The following is a 19,212-nucleotide window of genomic DNA, read 5'->3' on the forward strand; positions in this document are numbered from 1 at the left end:
TTAACAGTCATCTCAAAGCATGTCTTCCTGCCAATTCAGCAGAAACACAAAGACTGATGCTGAACCACCTAATGGATCTTGTACTCTCTCAGAAAAAAAGAGAGAGCTATCCAAGGAGAGGCATCACTGAATGTCTTGTCCTTTCTAGTATGTTTGTGCACTTGTTCTCCATAAGGCACAGAACTAAGCTGTTTCATTTGCATGCTCTACAAAACCACAACAGAAGGTGCTTTTCTTCTTAGCTACTAACAGTGTTCTTAAACTTCACTTTCCATGTCACACTGACAGTTTTGACCCAAATCACTTCTGCTCAGAAGCGAAGTAACACAGTCATTGTTAGACAGGAAAGAATTACAACCCAGATAGGCCAAGGGAAAAACTACTTCTGCTATGGCACTTCAGATGCCTCCCCAGATACAAAAAAAAAAAAAAAACCAACCCAATATTGTTTTCCTAAAAATTTGGAACAAATCCAGAAAAGAAAGAAAAGTCCTGCTACTGATAGATACTGTAAAATAATCTCTTACAAAAACAAACCAAGAGAGCTCTAGAAGAAAGTAGTATTTCTAAATGAAATATATTAACTCTGCACTTTGGGTAGTAGGCAATAGTTTATCATCTATAAAATATGAACACCATATGTTATCTTTCTGTGGGCATACAGATGGATGAAAGCATAAAACTTTTTTTTTAAAACAACAACAACTTTTTGGGTCTCAATCGCTGTTTTCTAAAACAAGAGTGTTTATACTGTTGAAGAAAATGTCACAACCTTTTCCTTTTGACTTCCCAAATCAAGATTATTTATTTTTAAATCTTACTTTCATGAGATGGAAATACCAAGATTTATTATACACCCACTTTCAATTAGTATATATAAAAATATTTGATGTAAAGTTTCCCAAGGAACATTTTCACACGACAAATAATACAGATAACTCCTACTAAGCTAACAAGCTATCCTCAAGTTGCCTTGAGAAAAAGTCTTCATTTTGAACAGTTTAACACAAACCATTTAGTCTCAAACATTATTCTTACTATTTACAAATTCAGAGCTAATTTGTCTGCTTCTGCATCTTTTCTGATATTCATCTCTAGTTCCACACAATGATGTTCAAAATGTTTGGTAGAATTAGATAGCTCTAAGACACCATCACAACATGCTGCAGTCCTATACAATACATTTGATTAATTTTTTGTCTGCAAAACATTAAAACTGTAAGAGGTGTCTTGCAAGGAAGAAGAGATGAAACCTTCAGCCACAGATCTAAAACCCTGGTAGCACAGAGAAGCAGCAAAGCAATACTCCATCCTACCTCTTGAAGCCGCAGTCGAACTTTGCTAATGGCTCTAATCCAATGGGCTCTTGCTGGAGGAAATGGTGGTGGCTCATTGTCACCATGGTAGCTTAAAGGCAAGAAACATAAAAACACTGTATGAAAAACACTCATCTGTAGCATTAAAGATTCAATGTTACACAGTGCAATCACAACTTCAGCTCTGGGAGCTAAAGTAACCAACAGGCTCCAGTCAACACAGCCCTGCACATGCTCTGGGAAGTGAGAGACTAAAGCAAAGGTTTCCTTATACACTGGAACCATCTTGGAAACTGATGAGCTGAAAGATATAAACTAGGATACAATCCAGCCCCAGGAGTAAGATGTTGGTCAGAACATCAGGAAAGCAGTCCAAGATACCTGATCAAGCCAGTTCAACACATTGGTATCCTAACTGCACACACAAAGAGGCAGATGGAAGATTTTCCATCCCCATGCCTGTTGCAGGTCCCTTCTAACCACTGCCGCTTTCTACTCACCCCTATGGCTACAAATTTGCAGCCCCTCTTCAGTGGAAACACTGGGGCTCAGCTGTGTTTTTCCCCATTCGTTGCACCTTTCTCACTCCATCCTTTCCTACAGCTTTTCAAGAGGGCATGTGCATCTGGCAGCAATGCTCTATCTCAGTGCCCCACAGCACATTTTACACTCCCTAACCTCATGATACATTGGGCCTTTGGTTGCATTCCTTCTTTTGTATGTTGCTGAGGTGTAAATCACCAAAACAAACATCTTTCCCTGTCTGCAAAGCACCCCGCACTGCTGACAGTACAAAAAAACATAGCTGAGAGCAACATGCATCCATGCTACATGTCTAGCTCAGGTGCAACTCTAAGGATCAACATTCAGAGCTCAGTTCCATGCATACTCCATGGAGATAGTAAAGCACTGCCAGACTGTGGAGAGAAAGCGAGCCAGTGATGCAGGAGTATCCAAGTTAGATGCCTAAATTAGGCTGAAATAGACTGTGTGAATAACCTTCCCTGTGAATAAATATAGGCCAGCCATTCTGGGACAAGAATCCTGCTGCTCTGTAAGTAGAAGAGGAAAGTGAGTCAGAATTTAAAAAACAATTTAACACTTTTACTAGTCCTGTTTTCCTTTTTTCATCTTTAGTGTAAGGGTTGCCTACACATGAACTGCTGTGGTTAATTCCCTCATATAAGCACAGTGACACCAGCTGTACCCTCAAAAGGGTACAGACAGGCAGATATCTTTCCATGGATCTAATTGTACCAGGTGAAAACAAACCCTCATACTTAGGAAAGCATAACCATATCCACACTAGGGGCTCCAATGACTTGATTACCTCAAGAAAAAAGTGACTCCCAAAGTTAAGTAGTGAAATTTGAAATTCCTGTAAAACCTGTACACAACCCAGCACATTATTCCCCCAAACTTAGCTGAAATACTTTGGAAGACTGTTTTCAATACTGGTGACAGCTTGGAAAGCCCAAGTGCAAGGACAAGAAAAGCTGCCACAGTGAGTCAGAGCAACATGTCTATCCATATTGTAATTCTACAACCTACAACTACATAAACACTATCTCTAATTGTGGTGGCCCACTGCACAAGAAAGGAACTAGTGCAGCTCTACCCATGACTACATGTAGTTCTTCATTGCTTACACATAAGCTTGATCACACATGAGCAATGGAAGCAGCTATCTTTGGTCCAGACTACATTCATCAAACCAGAAACAGAAAATACAGCAAATGAGCTTCAAGGCACTAGCAGGCATTCCTCTTTACATACATAGCAAACATAATTTAAGCTTAGCCAATGTCTCATAAATAACTGGTCCTGCACATAAAGATGTTTCACAGATCAGCAACATCATTAGTTGTTAGAGAAGGCTGCAAGAACAATGTATGTAATTTGCCCCAGGAAATAGGAAAGAAAGGAATCCTCTTTGAATTAGTTGGAAAGAACTCAGAGTTTCACCTACCTCACTTGGGCTCCTGCATCAACATCCTTGGGCTTCTCAAGTTCCAGAGGTAACTTAGCTGCAGAATGGTCTGCACATTTCTCCTCTGTCTCGCAGACCTTCTCCTCCTCTCCTTCACCATGAGGCTCCTCTTGCTCCCTGAGCCATGCCTGACCATCCTTCTGGTAGCTGCCAGAACTGGGGTAGGAATGATTCGGCTCTCCTTCCTGGTGATCATCTTCTTGCTCAGAGCCATGGGCACTTTCATGGGAATGGTCCAGCTCACTTAGGTGAGAGCTTCCCTGGCTGACATTACAAGAGGAGCCATATCTACTACTGTCAGCAGGACTATGAGAGAATAAGAAAGTCCATCAGAAAAAACAGTGGCTTGGAGAAACACAAAGCAATCTGCACATCAGAGTGGGACACTAAATATTACTGAAAAGACATGTTATGAAGTCATTTAACTATTATGCTCCCCGAACTAGATCTAGACTTCTGAACCTCAAAACTTTGGTAGGCAGTAAAAATACTTCATACACAGCCTACCAGTATATAGACCATATATGCCAATGGTCTTTCTTGCACCAACGACTCCTACTTCACCTTACATCAGCTAGAAACTGCCAGTGAAGATATTCTAATAACCAGACAGGAATAAGAATGGAAACATAGCAATTCAGAGTCGAAGTGGTTCTGTCTTCTGCAGTTTCACTGCAGCTAAGGTCTTTACCATGACCATTTAAGCTGACTATTGTTAAGAAGTACAGTTAAATTAAAGTTAACTTCATTTTTGTATGTATTATATGTTTACGATAAAATATATTGCAGTCAAGATTAAAGTTGAGAAGACTATCAAGTTAAAACCTTTTACAAAAGTAGAGCAATTGTTCACAGGGAAGCCACACGTCTCATTCCAATAGAGCTTTTTCAAGAATTTTATTTATATATAAAAACAGCGCCACAGGGGCGTAATTTCTGTGATCCAAGACACCACTTCCAGGACTGAATTCCTAGAATCCTCAGACAAAATCCAGTGGATGGAAATTTCTCATGCAGTCAGGAAAACTACAGCTTAGCCACAGTTAACTTTTCAGTCTGACAATTAAGCAGCACTAATGTTTCTCTCATTTGCAAACTGAGGAGAATTTGAAGCCAGATAGAAAGTTTTGGGGGTGCAGTGTTGCAACTGTATGATCAGAGGCACAAGTTTCACTTAATATCATGCTGAGATATAAGTTTAGCAAGTCTCTATTTTTATTTTTGAGGGCAAATGTAACTTAACATATGCACAGGACTGAATACAGACTCAGGAAATACTGATACCTTCCTTCGGTGTCTTTCCTAACTGCATAAAATAACCTTTGCACAGATTTCAGGAATAGCAAGCATTAGAATACCTTCACTGATATCTCAGAAAATGTTTTAAAATCTTCATTAATGTGAAATGAACCTAATTAGTCCTATAATACAGCAACAGTAAGTTAAATTTATCTCTAAAATTAGAAGCCTTTACCTTGCATTTTGAAAACAAAATGCTCATTCCTTCCAATATGTTCTACCATTACTTTTTTCTTAGTAAATACCACATAATTACCACTAAACAAGAAAGTGAATTGTATGCAGCAGAATTAACACACAAAGAATCTAACTTCTGAAAAACTAATGAAATTTGCACTAAAAGCTTCTCATTCATGGGACACAGTATAAGAACATGGGAAATGCAATTACAGTTACAGGAAAAAGAGTGGAAAAAGGTGAGAAAATGGTCTAAGGGCTTGTAGATAACTAGTGACTGCAGTTTGCCTCTGTGACAGCTATCAGTAATACTACAAACACTTGACAACAAATAGGGGATGGGACTGAGCTACAAACATCACACACCAAGGCCAATATCTACTGCTGCAATATTGCATTATAAATGGTCAAAAACTTGAAACCATTTATTATGCCTCATTTGTAACTAGCCTTTTCTCATTCAGTTGTTCCACGCTATTGAGATCTGCAGCCTGTGCGCTAGGATGAAGCATTGCTCCATTAGGAGCAGAATCAAGCTTAGTTTCTTTCAGTTCAGGTTCATCTGATGCATGCTCTTCTACCTGATCTTCTTTCTTCAGTTCACCTGAAATCACATTCTGCTGATCTTCTGACTCTTTATCAAGCTTCTCTCCCAGCTCTTTGTTGGATGTATCATCAACAGTGCTTGCACCAGATGGTTCTTCGGAAAGTTCATTGTCTACAGTGTCAGGCTGCTTTGAAGACAAGTTTACTTCTATATTTGCATCAGTCAGTTGATCTGAGACTGCAGATTTTGAGTTTTCATCTGAACTGACTGTTCCTAACACCTTGTCATCTGGTTTTGACACAGCCTGTGGTGGTACATGTGGTTCCCTTTTGGCAGAGGTCTCCCTGTTGTCTTTTTGCCAGGGAAAGGAGAAATCTAGCTTTTTCCCAAATACTGCTCCTTGGGCACTCCCTGGCTTACCCACCTTTTCTTCACTACCTCCTTCAAACAGAGTTGAAGAAAGCTTCTTAAAGCTGGACATGAGGCCCTGATCTGCCCCTGCTTTATTAACAGAGGGTGGCTGCTGAGAGAAGAATGACCCAAATGGCTTTCCACTATCAGCAGATGACATGAAGCTGAATTTTGGCAAACTGGGCATGTTTGGTATTTCAAAGACCGTTTTACTACTGTTTGCATCTGGAGGAATGTTATTAGGTTTACCCTGTTTCTTCAAGTCACATTTGGAAGCAATCCCTTCTGCAGGCACCTCATCAGTTGCTAAATGTGTGTCTTGTTCAGCAGTTTGCTGTTCTACCTGACTTGTCTTCTCTTCATTCAGCTGGAGCAGATGAACACTGTGCTCATCAGCTGGAGCTGTGGGTTCTCTACCATTACTACTGATCATGTCCTGCTGATCAGTACCAGCACTGGCCTGATCCCCTGTAACAGCAGGCTCTGATTCAAGTGTGTCAGTCTGGTCCAACTGGGAAAGGTTTGTGTCTGCCCCATTAGTTGGCGCTTCCATTTCCAGTTCAAGCCCATCAGAAGAGCCAGTCTGAAGGGTGTCAGTGGCCACCTTGTCTGTAGGAGCAGCCTGTTCCTCTGTTACATGTGAAGACCCCACATCTAGTTGGCATGTGTTTACATCAGTCTGGTCAGGGGCCTCAGCCTGCACTGCATCAACTGCATTACTGAAATCAGACTGGTATGGCTTAGTATCTACCAGCTCAGAGGGTTGTGCATCATTATCCAACCGCAGAACCTCGAGGGCTTGATTTTCACTAGAGACTGCTGTTTCTGAAGTGATCCTCAAAGGTTCCTCTTTACAGGTTTCCAAGTTCCTACTTTCGTTGGTTTCTGTTTTCATAGGAGACTCTTTTGTGGAGCTCTCTTCTGCTGAAACAGGTAATATATCCTCCTTCAGAGAGCTCATGACATCTCTTTTAGACTCTCTGGCTGCAGGTGTATTTTCTGTCTCGCTAGAGTCTTTTGCTGGAACTGGATCAGTGACATCTTTCACCCTACTGCTTTGAGGTTTAGGGGTGGATTTTGGAGGCATCTCTTTTGGAGATTCTTTTGGACCTTTGAAGATGCCAAAGAGATCATTTGTGAAAGCTGGTGCTGGACCACTTGGGAGGGATGAGAAACCAAAGAAAGAGGAGCTTTTCTTTTGTGCAGTAGGAGGTGCAGTAGCTTGAGGTTGGGAAAAGAAACCAGATAATGTTTTAGGTGGTTTCATTTTTGTCATGAAACTTGAAAACATTTCAACTGAAGAATCCAGTACTGATTTATCACTCTCAGATTCCTTAGGTTTGTTTTGCAAATGAGATGCTTCTGGCATTTTAGAAGGAGAGTGTAGCTCTTGTGCCTGTTGTAACCTGTCACCGACAGTTTGTTCGGGTAATTTATGTTCTGGCAACTCAGGCTGTACACATACTTCTTCAGAGACTGCTTCATTTTTTACGTCACTTAGAATATTTAAGTCATTTAGACTCTGGGAATCCATTTTATCACCTAAGGCCACGCTATAATCTTTCTTTTCAGAAGCTTCTTCTTTTGAAGAATAAGGCTCCTCTTTATCAACAGGAAATGCAACACTGTCCATTTTCCCCGTGCTATCCAAAGCATCTTCTTCTGCCCCTAAGGAAATAGTCTGTTGGCCCTGAGAACCCTCCTGCACCCTAGGAGTCTGAAGGCAAGGACCAGAAGCAGCTGAATTGGTTACTTCAGCATCATCAGTCTGTGGAAGCTTCTCTAACTCACTCTCTTCAGCTACCTCAGCAACACTTTCTACATTTTCCACTGCCAGCATTTCTGATTTATTTTCTGGGATTGTGAGGTTATTAGACATTTGCTTGCCAGTCACTGCTGCAATAATATCATCAACTTCTTTTTCATTGTCTGCATCTTGTTGCCTGGCAGAACTGCTAATTTTGACACCAGAATCAGTGGAAATACTTTGCTTCACATACGGCTTAGAATTCACTGGTTTAGCTGGTTTTGTGTTGTTCTCCTGTCCTGGAGCAGTTTGTGGCTTTTCATCCAAAAAGGATGTCAAATTGAAGAAGCCAAAGCTAGTACTTCTTTGAGGTATGCTCTTCTCAACAGCTGGACCGCCGGAGAAGAAGGAGGGCAGATGAAACAGCCCCTCTGTTTCTTGCTGCTTCCCACTAGCAGGAGCAGGTGCTGAAGGCTTTGGTTCATCTGATCCAGTGAAGAAGGAGAATATGCTCCTACTGGCTGGCTGGGCTGGCTGTGATTTCGAAGCAGTGATACCAGAAAAGCTGAATGGCAAACTGAAACCCAACTCTTTAGCAGTCTGATCTGGCTTTGGTTTTGCCTGATTAACTGTGCCTCCTAAACGACTTCCTCCTTGTTGCTTTGGTGTAACCGTGGGTATGCTGCTTTGCTGCACAGCTGACTGACTCACTTGGCTTATTTTGGGACCTACACCCATTGGCTTCTGTGAAGTGTTTCCAGGAGGCACTTTTTTACTCCCAGGAGACTCCTCCTCAGCTTTTCTGCTTTGTTGTTCCATTTGCAGCCCGGGGCTATGAGAGACCTCCCTGTCCATGCTTTCTGTTCTCAGCCCTTCCATAGGGGTGGAGGACAGACATGGCATACTGGCACTCTGAAGACCTCCAGACTTCTCAGTTTTTTGTCTCGACTCAGCCACAGTTCTGCTATTGTTTTTTGGCAGAGTCGTAGTACTTGAGGTTGGTTGAGGAGACACAGCCTCCACTTTGAAGAGATCTCCAAGGGATCCAAATAATGATGAGATGCCGGAGGTTTCCTTCTGTTCTGGCTCTATCACCTTTTCTGGCTTATCACTTTGACTTTTTTCCAAATCTGGTGATGGCTGTGGTGCTTTGCTTACTTGCGTTTTAAAGAAATCAAAAAATCCAGAAGCTTGTGTTTTGTTGGCAGTTGAGCTTGCAGGAGAATTTTCTCCAAGACTGAACAATTTCAGAGCGCTTTTAAATAATGTCTCCTCAGGCTCAGTTGCTGGGTGGCTCTGATTTGGCTGTGACTGACTAGGTTCATTAATACTTGCCTGCCCTTCAAGATGCATGGAAGCTGGCGTTGCTACAACAGGTCTCTCTTCTCGTATGGGCCTGCCATCTGGAGCAGGTTGGCTTAGTTGAGAGGGAGATTTTGTTAATCCTGTTTTTTTAACATGGATGTTTTCATTCTGATTTAATTCTGGCTTTTCGTTTCTAGCAGCCTCCAAATTAAGTTCTGATGAAGTATTTCTTCTCGGTTCTGATACAACAGGAAACTTTTGCCCTGCTTGTGCCTCATCTAATTTTCTACTTGGCGCAAGTGATAAAACATCAGTTTTATTTTCAGATGATTTTGACTGTGTGTCTGTTCTCTTCAAGGCAGAATCTTCTGATGTCTCAGGGCCAGGACCTGAAGTCTTTCCAATTAGTCCACCCAAAGCAGAAAATAAAGAGCTAACCTTGTTCACTGGAGTTTTCTTATCTTCCTCAGTCTTTTTTGCTTCTGTTACTCTTTCAGTAGATGCCACAGTTTCTTCAGCTTTAGGAGTAGATTGAAACAGATGGAAACCAAAGAAACCTGATGACCCACTCCCAGTAGTTGTCACTGGGACAGCCTTATCCACCTCCTTGGTGTGGACTTCCTTACTTAGCGATTTATTGAAAGCTGCTCTGGAATGTGTCCTGAGATCAAGGGTTAGCGGAGGCTCCTCTGAATAATTCTGGGTTTCCTTCTCAGGTCTAAAATCTACTTTGAGTTTTTGAAGTTTATAACCTGAGAAGTCTAACGGCTGCTCTCTCTGATAATAAATAGACTCCTCAAACATTTGTGAAAAAGTCTCCAAATTCATGTGCATTAGCTGATCGCTCCTCTGCAAAGCTACTGACAAATCCAGGGGTTTATTTGTTGTATAATCACCTAAAGACTCTTCTTCAGCAAACCAAAACAGCTCATCTTCACTGCCAAGAGGGACTTTAAAACCACAAACAGCAATTGTGTTGTCTTCTAGCACAGCTCTTGGAATGGAATCCATCTGAAAATTATAATCCCAGCAGTCTGGGTAGGAATATGTTTCAGGAGCACACACATAGACATACTGCCCAGTGGGATCAGTGAGCAGTGAATATACATACTGGCTATCACTGTACATGTAGTATCCACAATCACCATCTTCTGATGGCCACCATATACCCTGCTCAAGCATCATTAGCCACTCCTGATACTCCTGGCTATAGGATGAGTACATAAAGCTTTCATCCATACTTAAAGTCTCTTGGTCAATTAGAGTCCACATAGTTCCATCACAGCCAGAGGAGTAGCTTAAATCCATGGGTAACTCTCCTAATGAGTAACTGCCATCTCTTTCAAATGGTGGAAAGTTACTATAACTTTCATTTTGAGAATTAGCAGTCCATGCATCATTTTCTTCTGAGCAAACATCTTGAAACATTAACTGGTCAAATGACTCATATGACATCACACTTAAATCTAAACTCTGTCCATCAAAATTAGCATTAGTCTGCCAATCCATCAAATTTGCATTTCCATCCTTTTTACAGAGATTCACTACCATATCATTTTCAGGCCAGTCCAAGAACTGAGGGGGCAGAACAGAGTTCTGGTTTAACACGTAGTAAACTGGTACTGCTATTTCATGAGTGTCAGCCAGTTCCCCCACTTCATATTCCCATTCAAAGCTAGAATGGCTTCTTGTTTCCTGATAAGCTGAGTACTGCTCTGTAAGGTTATAGCTTTTATTAGTCAAATTGAGAAATTCATTTGATTCTTTGTTTAAAAGATTTGGAAAAACTCTAGATTCTGCATCCTGATAAGGGATATGCCTACCATTTATAGGCTTTCCAGATAAGTCCTGTACTTTGTCTTGAGGATTTAGAGCATCAGGGGACACAGGATGCCCACAGTGGGGAACATGGGGCTCAGGTGTTTTATTTACTCTTGCACTGGACAGGTGGTCAGTAGTTTTGGAAGATTCCATCGTTTTCATATTATCCAGTTTCTCCTTTGGTTTGGGCAGGAGATTTTTTAAGAAGCTAGAAGCTTCCTGCTTTTCTACAGTGCTGCTTTGAGGGTCAGAAGCCATTCCTGAGTTGCCAGGTTTTGTCTCTGAGCTAGAATCCTCACTTCTGTCAAAAAGCTTCATGAAGCCTACAGAGTTTGTTTTCACCTTCTCTTGCTTACATTCAGATAAGTTTTCACTTGAAGCAAATTTAAATAAACCAGAAAATAATCCAGAAGAAGTGCTTTTCTGGCCATCATTCTCACTTTTAACAGTCAAGTCTTGATTACTGGCTGTGTTTTCATTGGAAGAAATGCGAAGAAACCCAGAAAGAAAACCTGGTGTGTGCTTCTTCTGCATATCATCTGCACTTGCAGCTTCTGGCCCTCTGGCTGAAGAGGTGGATTCAACTGAGTTGTCATTTAAGTCTGGTGCATTTAGTCCTTCTCTTGTCAATCCTCCTTTTACATTTCGATGTTCTTCCTGAGTACTCTCAGTTCTCTGCTGCTCTCCTGCAGCCTTAAAGGTAGCAGAGGCACTGTCCTGGTGGTTTTTTCTATTTACTTGGGCACTGGATAGGTTTTCTTTAGTCACGTTTTTTGTTTGTTCATCTTTATGGTCTGATAAACTTGGAACAGAGCTAGATTTTAATGAAATGGCATTTTCTGAATTACTGGTTTTGTCTTCAAGCAAAGAAATGCCACTAGAACTCTGATGACTTCTTTGCTCCTGTGAAGGTGCTAGATTTTCTGCAGAAGAAAATCCAAATAATGAAGGAATAAAGCCTCCTTTCTCATTCGTATGTTCCTGCTTCTCTGAAAAACCCAACCCACTTAAAAAAGAAAGTTTCCCAGTGAAAGGAAATGAACGTTCTTCATTTGATGAACTATTCTGTCTTATATCCTCCTCAGACTTATGGCCTTTAAAAAGCCCGGATGTACTTTCCTTCTGCCCTTGTTCGGCAGAAGGAAGCAACAGTTGACTGAAAGACTTTTTGAGTGGACTGAAAAAGCTTTCAGATGCTGTACCCTGATCTCGAGGCTGTGAATTAAGTTCCACATTAGCTCTGTTTTGCTTGTTTCCCAGTCCATGACCTGTAGTTTGCTGATCCCCTAAGCGATTTGCAGAAGGCTGCTCCCTAGCAGTGGGTGTACCCTCTTTCACAGTGGCATCTGGCTGATCCGTAACATGATGCAAATCTGACTGGTTTTGTGGCACATCCTGCTGCTTGGGAGCCAAGAGACCATCAAAATTGGCTTTCAAACTGAAGGAGCTGACTGAGTTTGTGAGCCTGCCAAAGATTGAAGCCACAGAAGTGCTATTTGTGTTCACCTCTGCCTTGCTTTTAGTCTCATTTGGCCAAATCTCCAGAGTAATGCTGCTGGTCCTGGCTGCCGTCTGTCCAGATGGCGTCTCACTTCTGTTCGCCTCATCAACTTTCACAGCATGGCTGTCCTCCTTGGTGTGCTCCTCTTTTATGACTTCTTGTTTTAGCACTTCCTTCTCAGAGAAGATCTTTAAAGGATTAAACATGCCTAGAACAGAATTCATAACTGAATGTTGGTTCTGCTGGCTGCTGGTGGTAGTTGCTTGTGATTGCTGGAGATGATGCGGTGTGGAAGCCTTACTGTCCCTCTCGGTGGTTTCTGGCTTGTTGGAATTTATGTTCTGGGCTCTTTTATCACTACTCACCTGGGACGGTAGCAAAGAGTGAATGGAGAACTTGGTGTCGGCTTTATTGTCTGCTGTCACTCCAGAAGATGGACCCTCACTTTTGGACTTAATAGAAAATACATTTGAGATTCCACTTTCTGATGAGTTTCTGGTTTCTGTCTTCTCTGGAGTGGAAGAAACAAGCTTTTCAACAGAGGCTGTGAGCTGCTTTGTGCTTGACCCCACCTTTTCAGTGAAAGAGCTGAACAGGGAATTCACTGTATTTTTCACACCTGACAGGTCTGGGAGAGATTCAGATTTGCCCTTGGTACCCTCCTCTGCAGCAGGATGTTTGATCTGTTCAGACTTCCTGCCTTCTACTGAATTATCAGCATTATCCTGCTTCAGTGACATGCTCTCAATACTTTTTCTGGTCTCTGGCAATGTACCAAATTTACTGATTTCTTCCTCCTTTTCAGCCAAGTATTCTGAAACTGATTCTACCAGACACTGAAGTTCATCCATCGTGTCTATATACTCCTCGCTGGGTTCTTCAACAGGAGACAGTGTTAAGTCTTGCATAGGATGACCATGCTTGCTCCCTTTAGTCTTGTGGTTTTTATCAGTGCTAGCCTTTAACTGGGAGCCCAGATTTGCAGGGTAATTAACAGTGAAGTCTCTCAAATGGCTGATGTCAGAATCACACCACGTTTGTGAAAGTGTAGCCAGTTCCTCCATTTCATCATCTGAAACAGGAGAGTACTGGAATTCATCAGAAGCACTGCTGTCAAATTCCTCAAGGATATCCACAGGCAGAAAAGTGTTATCTGGCATCCCTATGCGTTTCACATCTTCACTGTTGCTGAGGTGAAGTGAGCCTTCACGGTTCACTCCCTGCTTGTTGGGCAACTTGCTGCTTTTAACCATTAAGCCATTTTTGTATGGACGCAGGATGGGATAAGCAGGCAACCGTTCCTTACTTTCAGAGCTACTGGTATATTTTCCAGTTCTGTCATTTACTGGGAAATCATCATTACGTTCAGAACTAGTTGCCAGACCATTGAAATAAACTGTTTTCTCTCCAGGAAACTGCAGACCTTCATTACTTTGCAGGCTTATTTGTTCACTCTCTTGCAAATTATATCGCAGCTTCTTTTTCCTTCTCCTATCTATTGTATCATATTCCTGAGGATACCTAGGGACATCTACAGACCCTGACTCCACACACACATTTTGGCAGCACCTTGACCTTTCACAGTGATTGAAATTTTCTGGTTTTGAGAGAGTTTGCATCTTTTTTATGTTGGTTTCCTGCCAACTTCTATTTTTATGACTCTTTTCTAAGAATTCCTCTATCAGCAGTTTTCCTAGCTCTTCATAGTTACTCTCCTGTTCTTCTTCTCCATCTTCAGAGTTAAATGGAATGATCCTGACTCTTTCATTTCTAGCTAGAGATACTCGTCTAAGATGAGAAATAAAGGGAGTGGGAGGGAAAGGAAGAGAGGCAGCAAAAAAAATAGGAAGGGGAAAATAACAGTTTTAAAAAGGCTCTAGAAAGGACAGAAAAAATAGTAATGAAAAAACATGCATTAAATAAAGGAAAATTAAAATCAGAAACATCCAAAGATAACAAAACTGAAAACCTGCCAATCTACCACCATTACATTTCAATCAAACAGTCAAAAAAAGCAGCATGGGTTATGATACTCCACCAGTTACAGCTGCACATAATTTAGAAATGCCTGTTTGAAGGAGGACAGCTTTTTGTTATCAAGTGAGGGCACACAGCCTTGGCTGTACCAGTACTCTGCTGCTACATTTTTAGGCATGCTGAAAAAAGTCACTTATTACAGCAACAGGACTACTTCGAGATACAGTGCCCACACACACCATTCCACTATGCTATGCATGCATTTCGGTCACTCTAGGCTGCAGACTTTGTATTAGCAGTATTCATAAAGCACACAGGCACTTTGTTTTTCCCAAGGGTGGCTACAGAACAAAGACTACATGCAAAGACTCAGAAGTCATTGGACTCCAGGGAAGTGGGGACTAGGGACAAAATGCAAACTGTGCACACCAGCAACATGAGGAGTTCCAGCTACTCCACCACTCCTCTTTGCTGCGAGATCTCTCACTGCAGCTAATGCCCTCAGGGGGCTCCTACAAACATAAAATGAAGATCCTCAGAGCTGTTATTGGATCAGAAGGCAAAACAAAACATCGGCAATTGATATTAGCCCATTGTAAGCCTCAGTGCTTTTCAGAATCTATATTCCCATCTCTAATGCCTCTAAACAGATCCGGCAATCTATACTTGCCCATTGTGGGAGAATGGATTAAAGCAGCTAGTGTTTTGCCTTCGAACAATCTAAAGCTTCCTAGAAACCCAAGTAAATGACCCTTAGGATTTTGGGATCAATTCTTAGCCCTTGATCAGAAGGATTATCTCAATTGTTCAACAACCCAAAGGCTAGTAGCAAGAAAGCTTCCTCTTTATCTAAATCTCACAGGAAGAGTTCCTGCCAGCCTACATAAAAAAAACAGGTAGAAAGTAGATGTAAAAAAACCAAAATGCTCATCTGAAAGATGCACTGCAGCTTCGTCTCACATCATTCATTGTTGAGAACTAAGGAGCATGAGGGCATGCATGCCCTGACCCCATAAGAGCAGCGCAAGAGAAAAGAAAGGGCAAAGGGCACATGGACATTGTATGGATACTGCTAATAAAAGAGTCTTCACCTTGAGAGTTGCTTGGGGCACCCCGATATAGGATACTAATGGGATAGCCCTGGAAGAGAAATAGGTAATTGCATTTTCACTACTGCTGGTTTAGTGCTTCATTTCCACCAGTATTAGCTAACTTACAATAATTAGAAAGATACTAATTACTTTAAATGACCCCTGTTGTACACAGTTTAGAACACTTGCCACACTTCTTGCTTACAATTTTAAGCCAGTAATTGAAATAATTTTCTTAAAAAAGCTAATGAAATTTAAAAGACTCCCAGGGCCACCATAGTTACTGGGTCAAGGCCTTTCAAATCTCAGCTGAAAGCAATGGGAGCTACATGAATGCATGAAGAGCCATTAGTTGTAAATGCTGAACAAACAATTGACTAATTTAGGCATAAAAGAAATTACTTTTCTTTCTAATTGAGCTCCTCCCCCCCGTAAGTGTCTCCCCTGTTACTCGACAACACATTCCTTCTACTAGAAATAAAGCAATGACAAGAAGTCCAACACCTGAGAGGAGAAAAAGATGACATCAGCCCAGCATTTAACTACCACAGATCTGAAACAGACCCAAGGCAAAGAGCGAGTATCAGCTGAAATGTACCACAAGACCACTTCACAGCAGCAACAGCAAGGAGACAGGCACACAGGCTGCAAAGAGGTTAACCCACCTATCAGACAGATCTAGAGAGCGCCTGCTCCCTAGCGAGCACTGGCGGCTTGTCATTTGACTAGACTCAGATGTGGTCTCTAGGTCAGTTCGGCCACTCACAGTGGAATCTATGCTATCATAGCGCCTTGGAAGTAAATACAGCAAGAGCAGAAAGACACGGAGGAGACATGGTTACACAAAACGAACACTGCAAAGAAAAGTTAGTGCTTTAAAAAAAATCTGAGGAGATGTCTGCTATTCTGAAGCCAAACTGGCTGTTGGCAGCAAAACACACTCCAAGGACAAATAAGAATAATGCTTGTCATCCTCAGGAGAGGGGGGAATAAAATACACGTCCTTCTATCAAAGGAATACAATCACATGTAACAGCTGATAAAGAGGATCAGAACTTTTCCAGCTGAACTCAAATGTTGTAAGAAAAAAACAGGTGTTAGTACAGCCAGTTTCAATTGAAGCATTTTGGCATAGACAACTTTTTGCTCAATTCAGGGCAGGTTCTAGGAGAACCTTGTCTGGTTCCTCTGAGTCTGTCCAGGACAGCCTCCTACAGGCTGTCATTTCCTCAGCAATCACCAACTGCAGTCTGCCAGGAACACTAATTTCATCAGGTGGCTGCCTGCTCCACAGCACTTAGAGCTGCCATGAGCAAAAGTCAAATACAATTTGGTTTTGCAATACTCAGCTACAACTGTGTTTTGAAAATATTTAAGATCTACCCACATGCTTCTTTTCAGCCAGCTCTTGTTAGAAATACCTTCCTGGTAAGAAAAAGAATCCCACGTAGCTTCTTTGGAAAGCTTATTTGCATTTTCTAAGTTTTAAGATTAAATACGTAGCAAAAAATCTTCCTGGGCATATGGAAAATGCACATGGGAACAGGAATGCTCAGAAGGAATCAATCTCCATCTAGGACTTGCCTTCCTAGTGTGAAAGTAATTTTAGACCAGAGCAGACTACAAAGGTCATAGTTGTTAAGTAAACTTTATCAGTCCAGATCCTTTCATATCAATACCTTCAGGAAATCAGGAAAAAAAAGATACATACTCCATCTTGGTATTCCTTAACAATTCAAACCAGAAGTGCTTCTTTGGAAGGTCTTACAAACACACTTATCCATTAGATACAGTTAAAAGTTCACACACACCCCACCTCCAAGCAAGGCAAGCCATGAAAGATTACTTGTATTGTCAACACCACCCCAAGAAGTCACATAACTGCAAGAACACCCAGCCAGCACCAGCTTCCCCAGGCTGGGGGCCCAATACCACTGTTCAGCTTGGCTCTTCCATAAAGAAAAAGCTTCAGCTCATCTTCCGAGACTCTCTGTAAGATCTTCAGCAATTTTACCACTGCAAACCAGCAGCACAGAATAGCATGGGAAAGGGAATAACTTGCTTATATAAGATATTTAATGGACCAGGAAAAGAGCACTAAGAATGACATATCACACTGCAGTAAATGCATTTTGTTGGCACATTTGCCTCTGCTGCTTGAAATCTCAGTAACAGTAGCAACATTAAATGTTACCATTAAACTTCAGCTTTTACCATTAAAGACCATAAGGCAAAAACCTCAGTCATACACCCATGAGGACAACTGAATTCAGGTTCAGGCTTCAGGAAACAAGAATGTTCTTACAAAGGGGGATAAGGTGAACAAATCAGTTATAATACATAAGAAACCCTGCACCTCTAACTGTGACAGTGTTTAAGCAACTGCCTCTTCCTTCCACAGGAAAGGCAGAAGCAGCAGCATGACCTGTTCTACACACCCATGCTTACCAAGCTGACCAGCACTATCCAAGTTCTTCTGCCTTCCCCTTACATTTAACTCATCCTTTATTTGGAACAGTGGTTTTGTAAAGTTTCTACAGTTGCCAGCACAACCAGCTCTAGTTCACAGCCATTGATCCTAGTAAGTTAATGCTGTAAAGCTTCATACTTGAAGAAGACAAAAGCAGTTGTGAAACTACTGATTTATGATGAAAAAGTTAATTTAGAGCAAGTACACGATCTTTCATACAGCTCAAAGGAAACCAAAAGAGAAAACACACTATTCAACAGTGCTACATGATAACAGACAAAAAAAACCCCAACTAATTGGTTACAGACTTTCTTCTTGAATATGCTGTTTTTGCAGAGCTAACAGAAGAACAGGAGCTAGTCCAAAACAGGAAATAAATCTGCCCCAAGAAAGAACCTCCTAATAGGATAATTCTGCTAGACTGAGTTTCGCTGGCTTGGGAGGCACACCCATGCAATGGTACCAGAACAACCGATTACCCAGTGCTCTGGCCTTCAAAAGGTAAGGTGAAAGTGCAACGAAGAATAAATGACCTCAGAGTTGAGCACATCTTTAAAAGGTAATTCACTAAACTGCTGCACCTGGTGTAACACATAGCCTTATGGGTTCTTCCTGGTTCACAGCAGAGTCCCAGCGATAACAAAACATGTAACACCTTCCCATCCGAAGCCTTTCAGAGCCCTTGAGCTGCCCTCCTCTGCTAGCATGGCACCTTCAGGGTCTGTTATGGAAAATCAATGGGAAAAGAAGAGCTACCCAGAATACAGCACCCACCTGATGGCCACATGCTCCTGATAATCCAGATCATAATTTTGTAGGGAGTCAGCACAGGATTCCCACAAGACCCCTTGCTGCTGCAGGCGTGATGGTACAGTGAACTGGTGCACAGAGGCATTGGGCTGCGCAGTCGTGTGGTACGGAGGAGGAATGCTGTTACTTGTCTCACTGCGATAGTCACTATCTCGATCATCCACAGCACTGTCAGCATCTTCAAAGGCTAAGAAACAAAAGCAGTTAGGGGCACAGCTCTCTCAATTTGCCTCACTGGGACAGTGAAGCCCATTTAGTTTTTAACGAATGACAAAAACTGCTGTTTCTGCTATGGATGTATCTCCATCTGGTAGCCGGTTATAACCTCCAGTTCTCTCAAGTATGTACCAAGGAATTCCAGTGATCACCTCCATACCCTCCTTTCCCACTTCCTATCATAGGAGTTTATTTCTCTTTAGTCATTCCTAATAAGCAGATTAAGACATTTTTATTTAAAAAAAACCAAAGAAAACCACTGCGACATTCAAAATTTCAGGTTATTTGCTGCTGCCAAAACAAACATTTACATGTTGGAAAAGAAAACCCCAAAACATTCCTTTATGGAAAGGAGCTCTTTCCTGGAAACTTTTCAACCTTTAAGTTGTAATACTATAATACTATCTCTTCTTCTCAGCATCCTTAACCAGTACTCTAGGGTTCTGGATATTTTTTTTCAGTGCTCCCTCCCTTTTTTTTGGTAGAAGTATTAGTTTAAGTTAAGAGAAACAAATGAAAAACACTCAGTAAGAA

The 19,212-nt window shown here is 41.6% G+C and overlaps 1 protein-coding gene across 12 annotated transcripts in view; it reads right to left on the reverse strand.

Moving 5' to 3' along the window:
- The window catches only part of UNC13B (unc-13 homolog B), a 223,055-nt gene that overhangs the window by 133,966 nt on the left and 69,877 nt on the right, over nt 1-19,212 (reverse strand). For 8 of the 12 annotated variants that reach the window (XM_052776338.1, XM_052776327.1, XM_052776334.1 and 5 more), the window contains 5 exons: nt 18,427-18,649; nt 15,848-15,973; nt 5,233-13,902; nt 3,286-3,612; nt 1,317-1,407 (listed from right to left, as the gene is read on the reverse strand). In XM_052776338.1, coding sequence (XP_052632298.1) covers nt 1,317-1,407; nt 3,286-3,612; nt 5,233-13,902; nt 15,848-15,973; nt 18,427-18,649 — 9,437 coding nt within the window. The remainder of the gene's footprint in view (nt 1-1,316; nt 1,408-3,285; nt 3,613-5,232; nt 13,903-15,847; nt 15,974-18,426; nt 18,650-19,212) is intronic. The other 4 variants (XM_052776337.1, XM_052776339.1, XM_052776336.1 and 1 more) reach the window with 2 other exon arrangements.

The sequence above is a fragment of the Harpia harpyja genome, chromosome Z (assembly GCF_026419915.1).
Source record: "Harpia harpyja isolate bHarHar1 chromosome Z, bHarHar1 primary haplotype, whole genome shotgun sequence".
NCBI classification, from domain to species: Eukaryota; Metazoa; Chordata; class Aves; order Accipitriformes; family Accipitridae; genus Harpia; species Harpia harpyja.